Source organism: Engystomops pustulosus, chromosome 7 (assembly GCF_040894005.1).
Source record: "Engystomops pustulosus chromosome 7, aEngPut4.maternal, whole genome shotgun sequence".
NCBI lineage: Eukaryota > Metazoa > Chordata > Amphibia > Anura > Leptodactylidae > Engystomops > Engystomops pustulosus.
In genome coordinates this window covers 18260974-18278553 of record NC_092417.1, presented here as the reverse complement: position 1 = coordinate 18278553, position 17580 = coordinate 18260974, and the positions used below count along the sequence as shown (strand labels likewise).

Genomic DNA, 17580 nt, shown 5'->3' with positions numbered 1-17580 from the left:
GGTTTCATAGGGGTTTTTTTGATGTTGTGATTGGGTGGGAGAAAATCTAAAAAATCAACCTGAGGGGTGGTGGGTTTGGTGTTGTTTCTAATAGATTGTAGAAATGGTACTGAGCAATTCTGTGTGTCATGCGTGTTATCGATAATAATAGATGCGCTGCTGTTGTTAGGAGAGGGGTCCTCGTGTATAGATATATTGGAGAGGTTGAATGGATGTGGTGGATCCGTGTTGGGCTGTAATGCATTCCTATTTTTTAGGGGGGTTAAGATTTTTTGGCTGAATCTCTCATTTCTTTCCCTAATTACTTTTAATCTATTCATAAATTCACGATGTTTGGTGTTAGGTGATGAAGATTTGTTAGATAGTTCCAACTCTGGCGGGGGTGAGATGATGGATGCTCCCTTTACAGTACCAAAATCAGTTATTGGCGTATTATTTATCGGTAGGTTTGTATTTTCTAGACCATTCTCTTTGGGAGTTGTCTTGTCTCTGGTTGTTTGATATGAACTACCAGGTTCACTGGTTGAGATTTTCGTGGTGCTTGTGATATTGTGGCTAGTGTGGCCTTTACGATTCCTGTCCTGCTTGTATGAAGAATTACGGGGCTTATCTTTGTGTATGGTGGAGTTACTGTTGTGGAATGCTCTACCCATCGTGTATTTTTTGCTAGTGTTAGAACGTGTGTTGTTATCCTTCTCGTGATTGGGGGGGTTCTTAATCTTATATTGTCTGTAGAAAAACTCACATTGATTACTTGTCCCAAAGACAGAGACTGTCCAACAGATGATACCCCAACTGTCAATTATGAACTTATGTACAGACTGTTTCATGAATTAGAAGGGGAAATGAATACTGAAATGTTTCAAGAAATTGATATTATGTTTTTAGAAATTTATAGTAAAGAACATTTAGCACCGAGAGGGTTAAGAGTAAACATTCCATCCACATTCCCCGATGATGAAAGATACACCACAGACTGGAATAATATGCTTGACACATTATCGGGAAAGTGCATAGAAATGATAAAAAATAAGCCTTATACCTGGAAAGCAAAAGAAATATTCATAAACTATTAGAACAACTTAACAACTTTTCATCCCATACTGATTTTGAGCACATCTGCCAAAACATATCCTTAAGAATAAGTAAAGCTGAGGAACTTATCATAAATAAAAAAGCACACAAATTAGGACGTGACAGATCGGACAGGAACTCCGATAACTACAGACAATATAAGATTAAGAACCCCCCCAATCGCGAGAAGGATAACAACACACGTTCTAACACTAGCAAAAAATACACGATGGGTAGAGCATTCCACAACAGTAACTCCACCATACACAAAGATAAGCCCCGTAATTCTTCATACAAGCAGGACAGGAATCGTAAAGGCCACACTAGCCACAATATCACAAGCAACACGAAAATCTCAACCAGTGAACCTGGTAGTTCATATCAAACAACCAGAGACAAGACAACTCCCAAAGAGAATGGTCTAGAAAATACAAACCTACCGATAAATAATACGCCAATAACTGATTTTGGTACTGTAAAGGGAGCATCCATCATCTCACCCCCGCCAGAGTTGGAACTATCTAACAAATCTTCATCACCTAACACCAAACATCGTGAATTTATGAATAGATTAAAAGTAATTAGGGAAAGAAATGAGAGATTCAGCCAAAAAATCTTAACCCCCCTAAAAAATAGGAATGCATTACAGCCCAACACGGATCCACCACATCCATTCAACCTCTCCAATATATCTATACACGAGGACCCCTCTCCTAACAACAGCAGCGCATCTATTATTATCGATAACACGCATGACACACAGAATTGCTCAGTACCATTTCTACAATCTATTAGAAACAACACCAAACCCACCACCCCTCAGGTTGATTTTTTAGATTTTCTCCCACCCAATCACAACATCAAAAAAACCCCTATGAAACCGATAACAATGTTTTTCCCGATAACCAACAAACAAGTAAAGAAAAGAAAAAAAGACGTAGAGGAAAAAGAGGAGGCAAAAAAAGAAAAAGAAGGGGGTCCATTATCCCCGAATATAAAGAAAAAGAGACCCATCATTCCAACGCCGCAATAAATAAACAACAAATAAAAATTTTCAACCTCTCATCCCATATACTAAACACTCATGAAACTAGCCTTTTGGAAAAAGGGCTTTCTTTTTGTCCAGATAATATGTCAAACGATTTTGACCTATTCCTAGACCTACATCAATTCACTAGGAAACTAACCATCAAGAGACATTTCGATCTTAAACTAAAAAACAATACTAATACCCATAGTGAAGAGACAGACACAAATCGTGATGACTACACACATAAAGATGTCCACCCACCATCAACCTTTTACCCATTAGAACACCAAGGCCACCATATTAAAACATTTCATGATCTGGTAGCCAATGAACTTAATAATATTAATAATGATCATAAGAAACAACGCCCTGGTAAACTCAGCAGGATACACATGGAAGCGCAGAAAAGAAGAACACACACCAACCTTACCAAATCTGAAAAAATAGCTCTGAAAAATTTAGAAAACAATACGAACATTATTATAAGAGCCGCAGATAAGGGTGGAGGGTTGGTCATCCAAAATTGGGAGGACTACCATAAAGAAGCTCTAAATATCTTATCTGATCCTAATTACTACGAAAAAATTACTAGAGACCCCTTCTCTACCATCAACAAGGATTTTAATAATCTAATTAAAACAGCTTACTTAAAAGGATATCTAAACAAAAAAAGAGAAGAAATTCATTTCAATCATCCAACCTAATAAGCCATACTTTTATCACCTCCCTAAGATACACAAGAATCCTATAATACCACCCGGTCGCCCGATAGTGTCTAATGTTCAGAGTCTCACCAGCAACCTATCACATTATATAGATTTATTCCTTCAACCCTATGTGATTAATTTACCCAGTCACATTAAAGATTCAGGGGACCTCATTCAGAAACTTCAACAAGTAACATGGCAAAATGATTATTGGTTTGTTACAATGTATTACATTTGTATAGCAATATTGACCACCACATCGGATTAACATGTGTAGAACTAACCTTAGAAAAGGATGCACTAATTAAAGAGGAACAAAGGATATTCCTAATACAATGTCTACAGTTTATACTCCAGAACAATTATTTTGAATATGGTAACACCATCTACCATCAGATTTGGGGTACGGCCATGGGGACCAAAGTGGCTCCCTCATATGCCAATATTTTTATGGGAGTATTTGAGGATCTATACATCACCCCGAAGGAACTACATAAAGGTCACCTTATCACATATTTTAGGTTTATAGATGACCTGTTTATGATCTGGAAAGGTGAAAAAACAACACTCGAAGAATACTTTGAGGAAATAAATAAAAATAACTGGGGCATAAAACTAACCCTCAATGCCCAAAAAGAAAAAATTGAATTTTTAGACCTAATTATCAAACACAATGGAACCGAAACATATTTTAAAACAGTGGACACTAATAGTTATCTCAATTTCAAGAGTAACCATCATAAAAAATGGTTACACAACATACCCTATAGCCAATTTCTAAGGATAAGAAAAAACTGCACTGACAACATCACTTTTAAAGAACAAGCTAAAATCATTGAGACCAGGTTCGCTGAAAAAGGCTACCCGAAAAAACTAATAAAGGACGCCAAAAGTCGGGCCAGCAAATATTCCCAAGCAGAATGCCTACAACCTACAGAAAAAGGGAAAAGGAAAAAGAAGAACGATGGGGACAACAGGGATTCAGAGATTAGATTTATCACCACATACACGAACAACCACAAAGAAATAGAAGCTGCTATCAGAAAACATTGGCATATTCTACGTAACGATCCATATTTAGAGAAGAACATTTCAGAGAATCCCAAATTCACATATAGAAGAGCAAGAACACTCAAACAAAAACTTGCTCCAAGTATACCGAAACAACTGAAAAAACGCACCACCACCACCAACCCAGACAGCACCCAAAAAGTGACTAAATGTTACAGCAAGAATTGCCAATGCTGTAAAGTTATTACACACGGCTCTGATTCTTTCCGTTCCAATCACACCAAAGATAAGTTTCATATTAAAACCAATATGACATGCCAATCCCGGTATGTAATCTACCTCATTGAGTGCCAGTGTGGGATACAGTACATTGGTAGAACAACACAACCTCTTCATTGCCGCCTCAATCAACATAGGTTCAACATCCAGCACGGTAATCACAAACACAGTTTATCTAGACACATGGATATTAAACATAAAAATAACATCAAGTACAATATTACCCCAATAGATCATGTCGAGGAAGAAACATCCAATAGATTTGAAATCCTCAAGCGTAAGGAAATCTATTGGATGTTTAAACTAAAAACGCTTAAACCGCTAGGTCTAAACGAGGTTACTGAAACTATTTTAGTATAGCCCGTTTTTACTACCTGTAGTTCTGTATATAACCATATACCTACCTTACTTCTCACTTCTCACCCAAGGCTGCAGTAGTCTAAACCATAGCAATTGGGTGTGAGACATCCCGGTCCAATCATCTGCACGCACACGAAGTACCGTCCTCAAAATCCCAGTTATGCGTGTCTTTGAAATTTGACCTCTCCAGGCTTCCGTAGCTGTAGTTCCATTTGTCCAGCGACGGCCATCTTAGTAGTTTCTATATCCCACACCGGATGAAGAACGGTAATGTACCGATATATACTGACCACTTTAACTATTGATTATTTAATCATGATTTATAATTGTTTTTATTCTATTAATTGTTTTTAGATTATGTCAATTTTTATGTCACTTTTATTATAACTTATGCACCTTTATTTACGGTTACGATCGATGACACCTGTCATCCATTATTTTTCCTGCATGGCGCTTCCCGCTCCGGGACCGGGAATGCGCCAAAAAATATGTATTTAATGGTTGTCCACAAACTGACTATGTAAAACCAACTGAAGAAGGATCCGTTCCGGATCCGAAACGCGTCTTGATCTTAATCACTTTTATTTATTTATCTAATAAACCACCTTTGGAACGTAGTGCGCCGGGTCTTTGTCCAAAAAGATCAAAGGGATAGTCTACCAGGTTTCAAGCAACGGAAACCCTTCACTGCCTATTTCTTCATCGGAACCTCCGCTGAATCTATACCCTGAAGGCTGCACTCATTCCACCTGATATGCGATGATATGCGTTAACATAAGAAGGTGAGTGCACACTTTGCCTAGGCACTAAACCACCATTTCTGCGAAGACTCTACACATCGAGCGCCCCCGCTCTCTTCTTTCTCCTTTCTTCCCCTTCTCTCTCGGCTTATTGTATAAGATGCATCATCCAACACGAGGATACAAACGGGTTATCGTGTTTCGAATCATAACTCTTAGTATTAAAGTTCTTTGTTCTGAAGAAATAAATTTTATATCCCTGTTGCCATTTTACCTAAAAATAAGTAAATCATTTAAAATTAAAAAAAAAAAATCTGTGAATTACAATGATATTATTTGACTAAAAAAATGTATGCAAAAATTACAAAATTGGGTAAAATAATAATACTTTGGAGATAAAAGTTTAAATGTCATATTTGACTTAAAAGACAACAAAATAATTAAAGATCAAAACTTTAGACCCAATTACCATGAATATATATTGCACTATTGTTCAAGGAATGATACGTTTTGATACACCAGTTAAGGATCTCTAAGTATAAAAAAAAAGAAAATTACAATAAAATGTTAAAAATGTATTTGCTGTAATTGCTGGAATCGGAGTCAATGTAATTAATAAGCTTTAGTTTTACTCAGTATTTTCTTACCTATTATTTCAAACCTTGCAACAAAATTTGTGATACTAGAGAAAATAATCTGCTGCTTATGTGTAGACAAAGGGTCACATTTACTAAGGGTCCGCAGCCGGGAATCCGTCGGGTTTTTCCCGAATATTTCCGCTTTGCGCTGTATTTCACGGGATTGTGGCGCAATCGCGCCAACTTTCACGTGACAGAAATCAGGGGGCGTGGCCACCGGACAACCCGAAGGATTCGTAAAAATCACGGAATTTAAAAATCCATTTGTGTCGCAAGATCAAGCACTCACATACACCAGAAAAAAGCAGGTGAACTCCGGCGGACCTCGGCGCAGCAGCGACACCTGGTGAATATCGGCGCACGGACCTTAGTGAATCCCGGCAGAACCCGAATCAGCGCCGAAGAACCCGCCGCTGGATCGCGATTGGCACGGGTAAGTAAATGTGCCCCAAAATGCTCAAAACACCTATTCAAGATTCAGCCAAGATTACTACTCAAAATCAAAGTGGAAAATCTAATTTCTGGCTGATCCAGTGGAAATGCGTCAAGACAAGGAAATGAGGCACGGTGGTGTGTGTGGCCCCCACGTGCCTATATGACCTCCCTACAACGGTTGGCCATGCTCCCAATTAGAGGGCAGATGTTCTGATGACGGATCTCTTCCCAGACCTGGATTAAAGCATCGGTCAATTCCTGGACAGTCTGTAGATTAATGTTCAATCATGTCTCTTACTCTACTGATCGGTCTCCTGGTATCTGCTCCATGCTCTGGACACTGGACACAGCTACTCTTCTTGTCACAGCTCACATTGATGGGGCATCCTCCATGAGCTGCACTACCTTAGCAACTTTTATTGGTTGTAGACAGTGTCTCATGCTACCTAAAAGGTTAAAAACAATGACAATATGCAAAAGTGACCAAAACAACAGCCAAAAAGTATTAGAACAGATAAATGGTCTGTAGTCACCACCTATAGAACCACTACTCTATAGGCCTTTATAGGGGTTGTCTTAATAATTGCATATCATTTCTCACCACACTTATTTGACTATATACTGTATATGTTAATCTGGTTAATTGTTCATAAATTACCTGTTATTTTCACAAATTTTTTTTGCCACATATATTCATATTTTTCAAGCACCATGCTAGAGCTTAAATTGATATCTAAATCTCTGCTTCATTAGGTAAATGTTCTTGCACTTAATACAAATTGTACGGCACAGTACAAAAAAACAAGTCCTCAATGAGCTCCAGAGACAAGAGAAATGAAAATATCTTGCCTGAGGACCACACACACATTGCCAAGAGTCGGATAACATCACCAGTTGTTTGGATCTGCTGAAGGAGTAAAGATAGGGGCAGGAAGGATCTGCAGGTGCCCACGTAACTGTGAGATGATCAAGCCTGGAGGGGCTACCATGACACCCATCATATATATCATCAGAGTTTCTTCATGCTTTGGAGGAAATAATATGGTGCGGATATCAGGAATAATTAGAAAGTCTTTTTTTAGGGGGGGGGGGGATATATTCACCCTGGATCTCCACTTCCTGTCAACCTGTTTAGCTTTTATTTATGGGATTAAAAATAAAAAGTTTTATAATTAAATATATTATATACATAATTCTAATCTAACCTATAAAGCTGAATGTATGTGTGTGTGTATGTGTCTGGTGGGTATGTGTGTATGTATGTCCACTAAAGGAATCTGCACCGTCACATTTACAATAACCAAATTTGGAACAGCAAGTCTCTGTAAGTCAGGGAACGTCATAGATTCAGTTTCGAGACAAAATTTTCACCCTGCGCTTTCTAAAATTATTAGTCACCATATACAGGAGCCATTGTCTGCTATTGCTGTGCCAGTTAGAAGCTGAGCCTTGATTGATTGCTGTTTTGCCACAGGTCATTAATATGAGCTCTGAGTTTTGATTGGTTACTATAGGCAAAGAGACGCTTATGTATGTGGTAAGATGGATAGAAATAAAGATAGAGGGACATTTATCAGAAATGTCTGAGGTAAAACTGCTCCAGTTGCTCATGGAAACCATTCAGAGATCAGCTGTAATTTTATTTATTTATTTATTTATTTTAACAGCTCTGCAAAAATGAAACTTGAGCTCTGATCGGTTGCCATGGGCAAAGAAAAAGTGACAGAGACAGTCACTGAAAGAGACGATCATTGACAATCACTGAAAGAGACGGTCTCAGAAAGTCACTGAAAGGTACTGTCAGAGAAAGTCACTAAAAGAGACGGTCAGTGACAGTGACTGGAAGAGATGGTTAGTAACAGTAACTGAAAGAGACAGTCAGTGTCAGTCACGGAAATAGACGGTCAGTGACAGTCACTTAAAGAGACGGTCAGAGACAATCATTGAAAGAGACGGTCAGAGACAGTCACTCAGAGACTGTCAAAGGCAGAGAAAGTCAGAGACAGAGATGGTCAGTAACATTGACTTAAAAAGACAGCCACTCAGAGACAGTCAAAGACAGAGAAGGTCAGAGACAGAGACAGTCACTGACAGTCAATGAAAGAGAGGGTCAGTGAGACGGTCAGAGACAGTAAATCAAAGACGATCAAAGACTGGGAAGGTCAGAGATGGTCAGTAACAGTGACTTCAAGAGCCAGTCAGTGACAGTGACTGAAAGAGAGTCAGTGACAGTCACTGAAAGAGCCGGTCAGTGACAGTCATTTAAAGAGATGGTCAGAGACCGTCACTTAAAGAGACAGTCAACAACAGTCACTCAAAGGTGGTCAAAGACAGAGAAGGTTGGAGACAGAGACAGTTAGTCACAGTTTTTGAAAAAGACGGTAATTGACTGTTACTGTAAGGGACGGTCACTGACAGTCACTGAAAGATACGGACAAAGACAGTCACTGAAAGAGAGGGTATGTGACAGTCACTGCAAGAGACAGTCAGTTAAAGTCACTGAAAGAAATGGTAAGTGATAGTCACTCAGAGATGGTCAACAACAGAGATGGTCAGAGACTTAAAGTGACATTCACTCAGAGATGGTCAAAGACATAGGAAGTCGGAGATAGAAATGGTCAATGATAGTCACTGAAAGAGACAGTCAAAGACAGTCTCTGACATAGAAGGTCAGAGACAGTCAGTCAGAGACGGGGACACAGAGAGAGTCAAAGAGAGACAGTCAGAGAGAGATGGATACATATAAAATATTTTTTGTTAACCCATTCTATTTTGTTATAGCTCAGAGCTGTTATTTCCTATCCCGGGCAGTGTTGGGATCTACAGCTAGTGTAATATGTGAAACGATATTTGCAATATTAGAGATTTAAATAGTAGATTTTGATAGTAACGAACAAAATATTTGATAAAGTCGATAAATTCTAAGTACAACTTGTGAAACTTTATCAAAACTTAACTTAGTGAAACATTTAGAAAAGTTTGATATCTCTAGGGGAAATATCCAGAAACTTCACAACCTTTCTTCAGTCTTATACAGCTGGGACCAAAAGTTGATGTTGGCTCAATATATACGAGGAGGCATTGCCAGTATAACACCGCGCTGATCATATATGGGCAGACACCATTTTTGAATGTCATCAAGTGCGGTCATTAATCAAGCAGTTTGTTTTTTAAGGTAAGTGATTTTTTTAAATTTTATTTTCTACATAAATATAATTCTAATAATATATTAGACTTTTTCCTTAAATTGACTTTAATAGAGATGTTGATGTATAATGTTTGGGCTGTGCATCTGATATCTATCATGTCATGTGCTATGTGTATGAAGTTTATGATACCTGACCGGTGCTGATGTATGAGATGTCTGCAGTGCGCACCTGATGTATATAATATATGTGATGTGTATATTGTTATTGTTGTGAATCTGATGTTTATGATGCTTCTGCTTTCTAAGTCATGTGCGTGATGTGTATTTGATATGTTTGATGTTCATGATTTTCGTCTCATGTGTGTAATGTTTGTGCTGCACATCTGATTCTTTTAACGTATGTAATACAAATGTCTGTGCCAACGCAGAAGTGTATGATGGCTGTGCCACGATATACGCCATGAAGTGTATAATGTCTGTGCTTTGTATAGGATGTATATGACACCTGTGCTGTGTAATATTGTAGCCCCCCCCCCCCCCTATACCTGCTGTGTTGCTGGAAAACCTTGAACCTTAAAGTTATCCATACTTTCTATAGGATAGATATAGGATAGGCTTCCACCACCCTCGCCACACACAGAGCAGAGACAGGAGCAGACACACTGCCTATTGTTTTTATTGTTTTTTTCCCACCACCCATCTCATGGTGATGACCGATCCTACTAGAAGGTGGCCGATATTCTGTAGCAGGAGAACCCCTCCAAACAAAACTCAGTCACATATAAGATATAAGTATGTTATTTGTTGTTTATTTTTATTTATATGCACATCTATACATACATTCATTCACTCATATACATATATTCATTCACTCATATACACACATGTATGCACTCACAAACAAATACATTCATACACTTATATATTAACATGTATGCGCTCATATTTTTATACACTCGTAACAAATGTATACATTCATATACACATACATTTATACCATCCGCCATATACACTTAATTACTTACACTACTACTTACACACATACGTACATACTGCTCTGCACCTGCATATTTTACAGTTCTGCATCTGCACATTACCTATTGAGCACTGCCCAGTATACATTACACATATAGCTCTGCACATACATGTTATACACTGGGCTTAATACTGTAAACATGTCCATTACATGGAAGGCTCAGCACTTGCACTTCATACACACATAGTAAAGCTACAGATTAACCCATCTAAGGGGCCAGAAGGTCAGAAAAGAGTAGGGTGAGAGAAGAGAAGGTGAGAGAAGAAGGCCATCTGTAAAGGCTGCTGGGCACACTGAGAAGGAAGACAGCAGGATGAAAGCTTCCATGCCAGGACCTGCATTACCTGCCCATCCCCCGACTTATCTTCCCTGAGCAGACGAAATACAGTATAAGGCTACATTCACACTACAGTATGGGGGACATATATATGACCGACGTATATACGGCCGATATACATCCCCCATAGACGGCAATGGGCGCACGGCGACATACGGGAGCGGTACGGTGCTGCACACGTGCGGCACCGTACCGCTCCGTACCCGGGAAAAAGATAGGACCTGTCCTATCTTTACCCGTAATAAGGCCCCATGTGCCATGTATCCCTATGGAGAGGGGCGGGGTGAGCTGCGCTCACCTCCTCCTCCTCTCCCCGTGCACTGCCGTTGCCCGCTACGGTATGGTACGTGTGGGCAACGGCAGTGTGAATGTAGCCTAACACTGTAGCCTCCTCCATCCTTCAGTTTCTAGTCAGGGCTTTTAGATTCTCTGGGCCCCATAGCAGCTGATGTGGCTTCTACCCCGCTAGTTACACCCCTGCTTGTATACTGCACTCTAAGTTTTTTGCAGATTATTGTCCATTAGGGAGGGGTTGAAAAGCAAACTAGAAATTTAGCAATGGAAACCTTTAATTAATTCACATCTTGACCGCTCTTCACCAGCTACAGTAGATCTAATGGAAAACTTAAATCAAACATCTTCAGGAAGATTTTACCTCCTCGGTCTGTCTAATGTCCTCTATCTTCAGGGCATCTGCTTTTGTGTGTTTCTGATCATGTATCTGATGACATTGTTAGGAAATTTTCTACTGATCATTTTGGTGAGGATCAACTCAAAGCTACAGACACCCATGTACTTCTTCTTGAGTAATCTCTCCATGATTGACATCTGTTTCTCTTCCACCATTGTTCCTAAAATTCTAATGAATACTTTATCCAAGGACAGGAGTATTTCTCTGGTGGGATGTGCAATTCAAATGTATTTCCATATGGCTTTAGGAGCCGCGGAATGCATCATTCTTGCTGTCATGGCCTATGATCGATTTGCTGCCATTTGTAGACCATTGCACTACCAAACCATCATTAACATGAAGATGTGTATATTATTAGCCTCCATATCTTGGGGTGTGGGCTTCATCACTGCCAGCGTTCATGTTCCCCTAACTTTCCAATTACCATTTTGCAAATCCCATCATGTCAACCACTTCTTCTGTGAGATGCCTCCATTTTTACGACTCTCCTGCAAAGACACACGTCCAAATGAAATAGCCATCACCGTTACTGCCCAGTTCATTACCTTGTGTTCTTTCTTCTTGACATTGATTTCATACATCCACATCATCTCCAATGTCTTCAAGATCCGCTCTTCACAAGGAAGAGAGAAAGCTTTCTCCACATGTGCCTCCCACCTCACAGTAGTGTCTATGTTCTATGGGACTATCATCTTCATGTACATGAAACCTCGGACTGCAGACAAGACGGTGTCCATCATATATACAGTTGTAACACCAATGATTAATCCCATCATCTACAGCATAAGGAACAAGGACGTTAAAGACACAATCAAAATGAAACTTTCTAGTTTGTGAACTTAAATCCAACTCTTGGGAAAATAAAGGAAAGAGTCGTTTTTCAATTTACCATTAGAAGTCCATGGTTTTGCCTTTGTTGTGATGTTTTTAGACACTATCCATGTTAGTGGTGAGTGGTTGAACCATTTTCTTAAGGCACAGGAATAATGAGAAGGTTCCTCAGAAAGACTATACCTTGGGTGCATCACTCCCACCATGTCCCAAAGGGCAGTGTTTAAACATGTCCCAGGTCAGATCCCAAATTAATATGTTTAAAATTCCCATATCCTTGTTCAGGTGCACCACGAAAAAGTGAACTCCGTTGGGCCAATGCAGGAAAGCATCAGTTTCATGATTTCTGGCGCACGTTCTTAATGAATGTGTTGCACCCAGAATTTTAAAAGTAAAGAGCACTTTTAGTGAAGTTTCTAAGTAAATGTGACCCAATGAGCTCTAATGGGGCGCTTAAACTCAAAATAGGAGTATCAACATCAGATGTAAAAACTGATTCAACTCCAGCAAGCAAATAGAATAAAATGTCCAATGATGCGTTTCGGTTAGCCTGTATTGTGCATATTGGGGCAGATTCAGCGGCTTGTTCTCTGCAGTGGATTCGGGTCCGGCCGGGTTTCACTAAGGTAGTTCCTCCGACGTCCACCAGGTGGCGCTGTTGCACTGAAGTCCGCCGAAATGCACTCAAGTTCACCGGCTTATTCCTAGTGAAGGTAAGTGCAAGTTTCGCGACACTTTTTTTTTGTAAATGCGGCGGTTTTTCCGAATCCGTCGGGTTTTAGTTCGGCCACGTCCCCCGAATTCCGTCGGGTGCATGCCGGCGCCGATGCGCCACAATCTGATCGCGTGCACCAAAATCCCGGGGCAATTCAGGGGAAATCGGCGCAAATCGGAAATATTCGGGTAACAAGTCGGGATAACGCGAATCGGGCCCTCAGTAAATGACCCCCATTGAGTATTAGCACCTTATTAGAGCCCATTATTCCTATTGTTTTCATGACCAAAATACTGACCTTATCTGGAGCATGGGAACTATTACCCGAGGCCCCATGCTCTGTTTTTTTGCTTTTTCTATATACATTTTGAGACAAGGGTCTTTTACATATATACGAAAAAAAATGTAAACATGATATAATCAGGGTTAATTCTAGCCCCCTCTTCCAATCGCAACCTATCCCTGATCTCCATATTCAGAGAGATGTCTCACAAACTAGTAGGTCAGTCAGTAGTAACCTGACAGGATATGATTTGCTCCATCAGGAATAGAACTTCATTATGACTTCTCCTGGCCATGGTCGAAATTTCTACCTGTTGTCTTCATCTCCACTAAGCATATCTTCACACTGCACCACTAAAAACAGTCACTTTGTTACGGGAGCCCCCGCGATCCACGTCCAGGATTGCGGGGGTACACCCGTGCTCCACAATGTGGTGCCCCTGCTCACCCGGCCCGGACTTAGCTCTCCTGGCTCCTGTTCGGCTTTGGTCCCAACTAGGCCGCGATCCTGCTCTGACTGGGCCGTGTGTGCATTCCCGCTCACTAGGGCGCTTTAGGATTTAAAGGGCCAGAATCCCTCTAATTGGCACTGGCTAATCTGGCTTGCCTTTATAATCTGACATCTCCTTTCACTCTCTGCCGGATCTTCAAGTCATTCCACTGAATAGAAAGCCTCCTGTGTTCCTCCTGTGCGTTTCCAGACACCTCTGTGTTTCCTGTGCGTTTCCAGAAGCCTCCGTGTTTCCTGTGTTCCTGTGGTTTTGCCGTGCTCCTGTGAGGTTCCTGTGTTCCTGTGGCATTCCTGCGTTCCTGTGGCATTCCTGTGTTCCCGTGGCGTTCCTCTGTTCCTGTGGCGGTCCTGTGTTTCTGTGGAGGTCCTGTGTTCCCGTGGCGGTCCTGTGTTTCTGTGGAGGTCCTGTGTTCCTGTGACAGTCCTGTACTCCTGTGGCAGTCCTGTACTCCTGTGGTGGTCCTGAAGATTTGCGAATAGGTCTGTACTTTTGGTGAATGATTCAAGCAAATACCCGCATCCCATATAACAAGCAACAATTCTCCCACCCCTCAGACCTCAGTTATCGACCTCCAGAGGTGGGATTTTCATCCAGCCTCCTGGCATATGCGGACTCTGATTATAATGAATACAGACTACCCCACACAGATAATTAAAACGTAACGTTTAATGTGAAAAAATGCTCAGAGATAAAAAATCACCAATAAAAAATAGAGGACAAAGATAGCTGCCCACAACGGGCCGTGCCAGTCAGCAAAGAACACCTAGAATTTATGTTAAGTCCTGGTGATTCTCCCAACTTTGGATGATCCACCTTCCTTCTGTCATATGTAGAAGGTATCCAGGCCGGTGTCTACAATTCAGCTATTCAGAGGTGGGTAATAAGCCGCGTGCAGGAAGAGACTCCCAAGGACAGTGAGAGATAAATATAGTCAGGGTAATTTAAGCATGTGGAGGTAGGGAGAGGGGGACAACCTCAAAAATGTTGCACGGTTCCCCCCAGAATCCTATTGTTCCCTAAAAGAGAGTGGGGATTAGGATCTAGATCTATGGGCTATCACCACTGTTGATTAACCCATTTTGAGAATTTGTGCGTGGCACCTGACATCTTCAGGTGTAGCTCCAAGACAACTGGGCACCCTACTCACCACGCACCTGATAGGAACTGCATCACACTCTGGCAGCACACCTGGACCTGCACCACACACTTGCAGCCTACTTGAATACGGTACTTTCCCCTGGCGCACCTTGAGCCACACAACCGTTACCCAATTGCCATGCTGTGAACACGTGACAGGGGGATATTTTCACTTGATCTGATCTTATCTACACACGATTGACCATATAAGAGTTTAAACCTATTATTACATACTTTCATTTACATAGTGCTGGTATTTTCTCTGTGTAAATCACATCTATAATACATAAGCCCCATTATCTTCTATCCTCTCTCCTTAGTGCAGGGCTTAACGGCCGAGCACAAGGTGAGGTTCCTGACGGGGAGGCAGCTTCATAGGGCTGCAAACCCGTGGCGAGGCTTCAGGGTGAATCTAGATCCTAATCCCCACTCTCTATTAGGGAATAATAGGATTCTGGGGGGAACCGTGTAACATTGTTGTTACCTCCACATGCTTAAATTACCCTGACTATATTTATCTCTCACCCTCCTTGGGTGTCTCTTCCTCCACTCGGCTTAATACCCACCTCTGAATAGCTGAATTGTAGACACCGGCCTGGATACCTTCTACATATGACAGAAGGACGGTGGATCATCCAAAGTTGGGAGAATCACCAGGACTTAACATAAATTCTAAGTGTTCTTTGCTGACTGGCACGGCCCATTATGGGCAGCTATCTTTGTCCCCTATTTTTTATTGGTGATTTTTTATCTCTGTGCATTTTTTCACATTAAAAGTTACGTTTTAATTATCTGTTCACCTTCCGTGTACTCTCTAGCAAGCTTCAGATTGGTGAAGGGGGCAGGAGGTTTTTACCATCCTCCCCAGTGTATTATGAGTAGAGATGAGCGAGCACTAAAATGCTCGGGTACTCGTTATTCGAGACGAACTTTTCCCGATGCTCGAGTGCTCGTCTCGAATAACGAGCCCCATTGAAGTCAATGGGAGACTCGAGCATTTTTCAAGGGGACCAAGGCTCTGCACAGGGAAGCTTGGCCAAACACCTGGGAACCTCAGAAAAGGATGGAAACACCACGGAAATGGACAGGAAACAGCAGGGGCAGCATGCATGGATGCCTCTGAGGCTGCTTAATCGCACCATTATGCCAAAACTATGGGCAACAGCATGGCCATGACAGAGTGACAGAATGAAGCTAGATAGCATGTAAAACATCCAATAATTGACCCTGACACTATAGGGGACGGCATGCAGAGGCAGCGGCAGCAGCGGCAGGCTAGAGAGTGGCATGGCGACATACTCTAAATGGACTCAGGCTTCAAACCAATGGGTGGCAGAGAGGAACCAAAGGAGGTGAGCAAGAAGCGCTCAAATAATATCGGTACATGATAAAAGTTTGCCAGTATATTTTGTGGATTACACAGCAGGGTGGCGACAAAGTTAACATGGAAGCCATGAAAACAACCCAAAATTCTGCCTGACACAGCTCGTTTGATAAGGGGACCATGTATGGAGGCAGTGAACTAGTAGTAGATTAAAGGTGCTGCAGTTAAAACTATGTTAGTTGGATCTTGGCATGGAGCTGGCGCTCCGCTGCCAGGCGAGCTTTCGCCAATCCAAGCCCCTGTCTCTAGGCTACTCCCCAAACAGCACTTCTAAGAACCTTTTGTATAAGATCAAGCGTTCTTATAAGTTTAGGATATGGCGGGTGAGGGGAATGTAAACAGATGCGCAAGAAGCGCTGAAATAATATCGGTAAATGATAAAAGTTTGCAAGTATATTTTGTGGATTACACAGCAGGGTGGCGACAAAGTTAACAAGTTTGATGTGGAATGCCCTGTAATAGCTCTTGGGCGGTGTGCCTTTTATCGCCTAGGCTCAGCAGTTTGAGCACCGCCTGCTGTCGCTTAGCGACGGCACTGCTGCTGTGCCTAGAGCTACCGACTGATGGCGCCATGGCCACGGATGGTAATTCGGAGGAGGAGGAGGTGGAGGAGGGGTGGGAGGAGGAGGAGGTATACTAGACCTTTGAGACCTGGACCGAGGTAGGCCCCGCAATTCTCTGCGTCGGCAGTATATGACCAGCCCCAGGGTCAGACTTGGTCCCAGCCTGCACCAAGATAAGTGTAGTAGCGTTCTTATAAGTTTGGGATATGGCGGGTGAGGGGAATGTAAACAGATGCGCAAGAAGCGCATGATGCGCATGGAGCTGGCGCTCCGCTGCCAGGCGAGCTTTCGCCAATCCAAGCCCCTGTCTCTAGGCTACTCCCCAAACAGCACTTCTAAGAACCTTTTGTATAAGATCAAGTGTAGTAGCGTTCTTATAAGTTTAGGATATGGCGGGTGAGGGGAATGTAAACAGATGCGCAAGAAGCGCTGAAATAATATTGGTAAATGATAAAAGTTTGCCAGTATATTTTGTGGATAACACAGCAGGGTGGCGACAAAGTTAACAACTTTGATGTGGAATCCATGAAAACAACCCAAATTTCTGCCTGACACACCTCGTTTGATAAGGGTACGATGTATGGAGGCAGCTATATGGACGACTTTTGGAGGTAGCAATGGAGACAACGTGTGGAGGCTGCTATGGAGACAATTTAATTTGGATAGTGCC

The 17580-nt window shown here is 41.6% G+C and overlaps 1 protein-coding gene across 1 annotated transcript; it reads left to right on the top strand.

Moving 5' to 3' along the window:
* The first annotated feature begins 11411 nt into the window (after window positions 1–11411).
* LOC140070006 (olfactory receptor 5AS1-like) lies at window positions 11412–12323 on the top strand. Its single transcript, XM_072116338.1, has one exon. It carries the CDS (start codon window positions 11412–11414, stop codon window positions 12321–12323), a length of 912 nt encoding a protein of 303 aa, XP_071972439.1.
* The last annotated feature ends 5257 nt before the right edge of the window (window positions 12324–17580 follow it).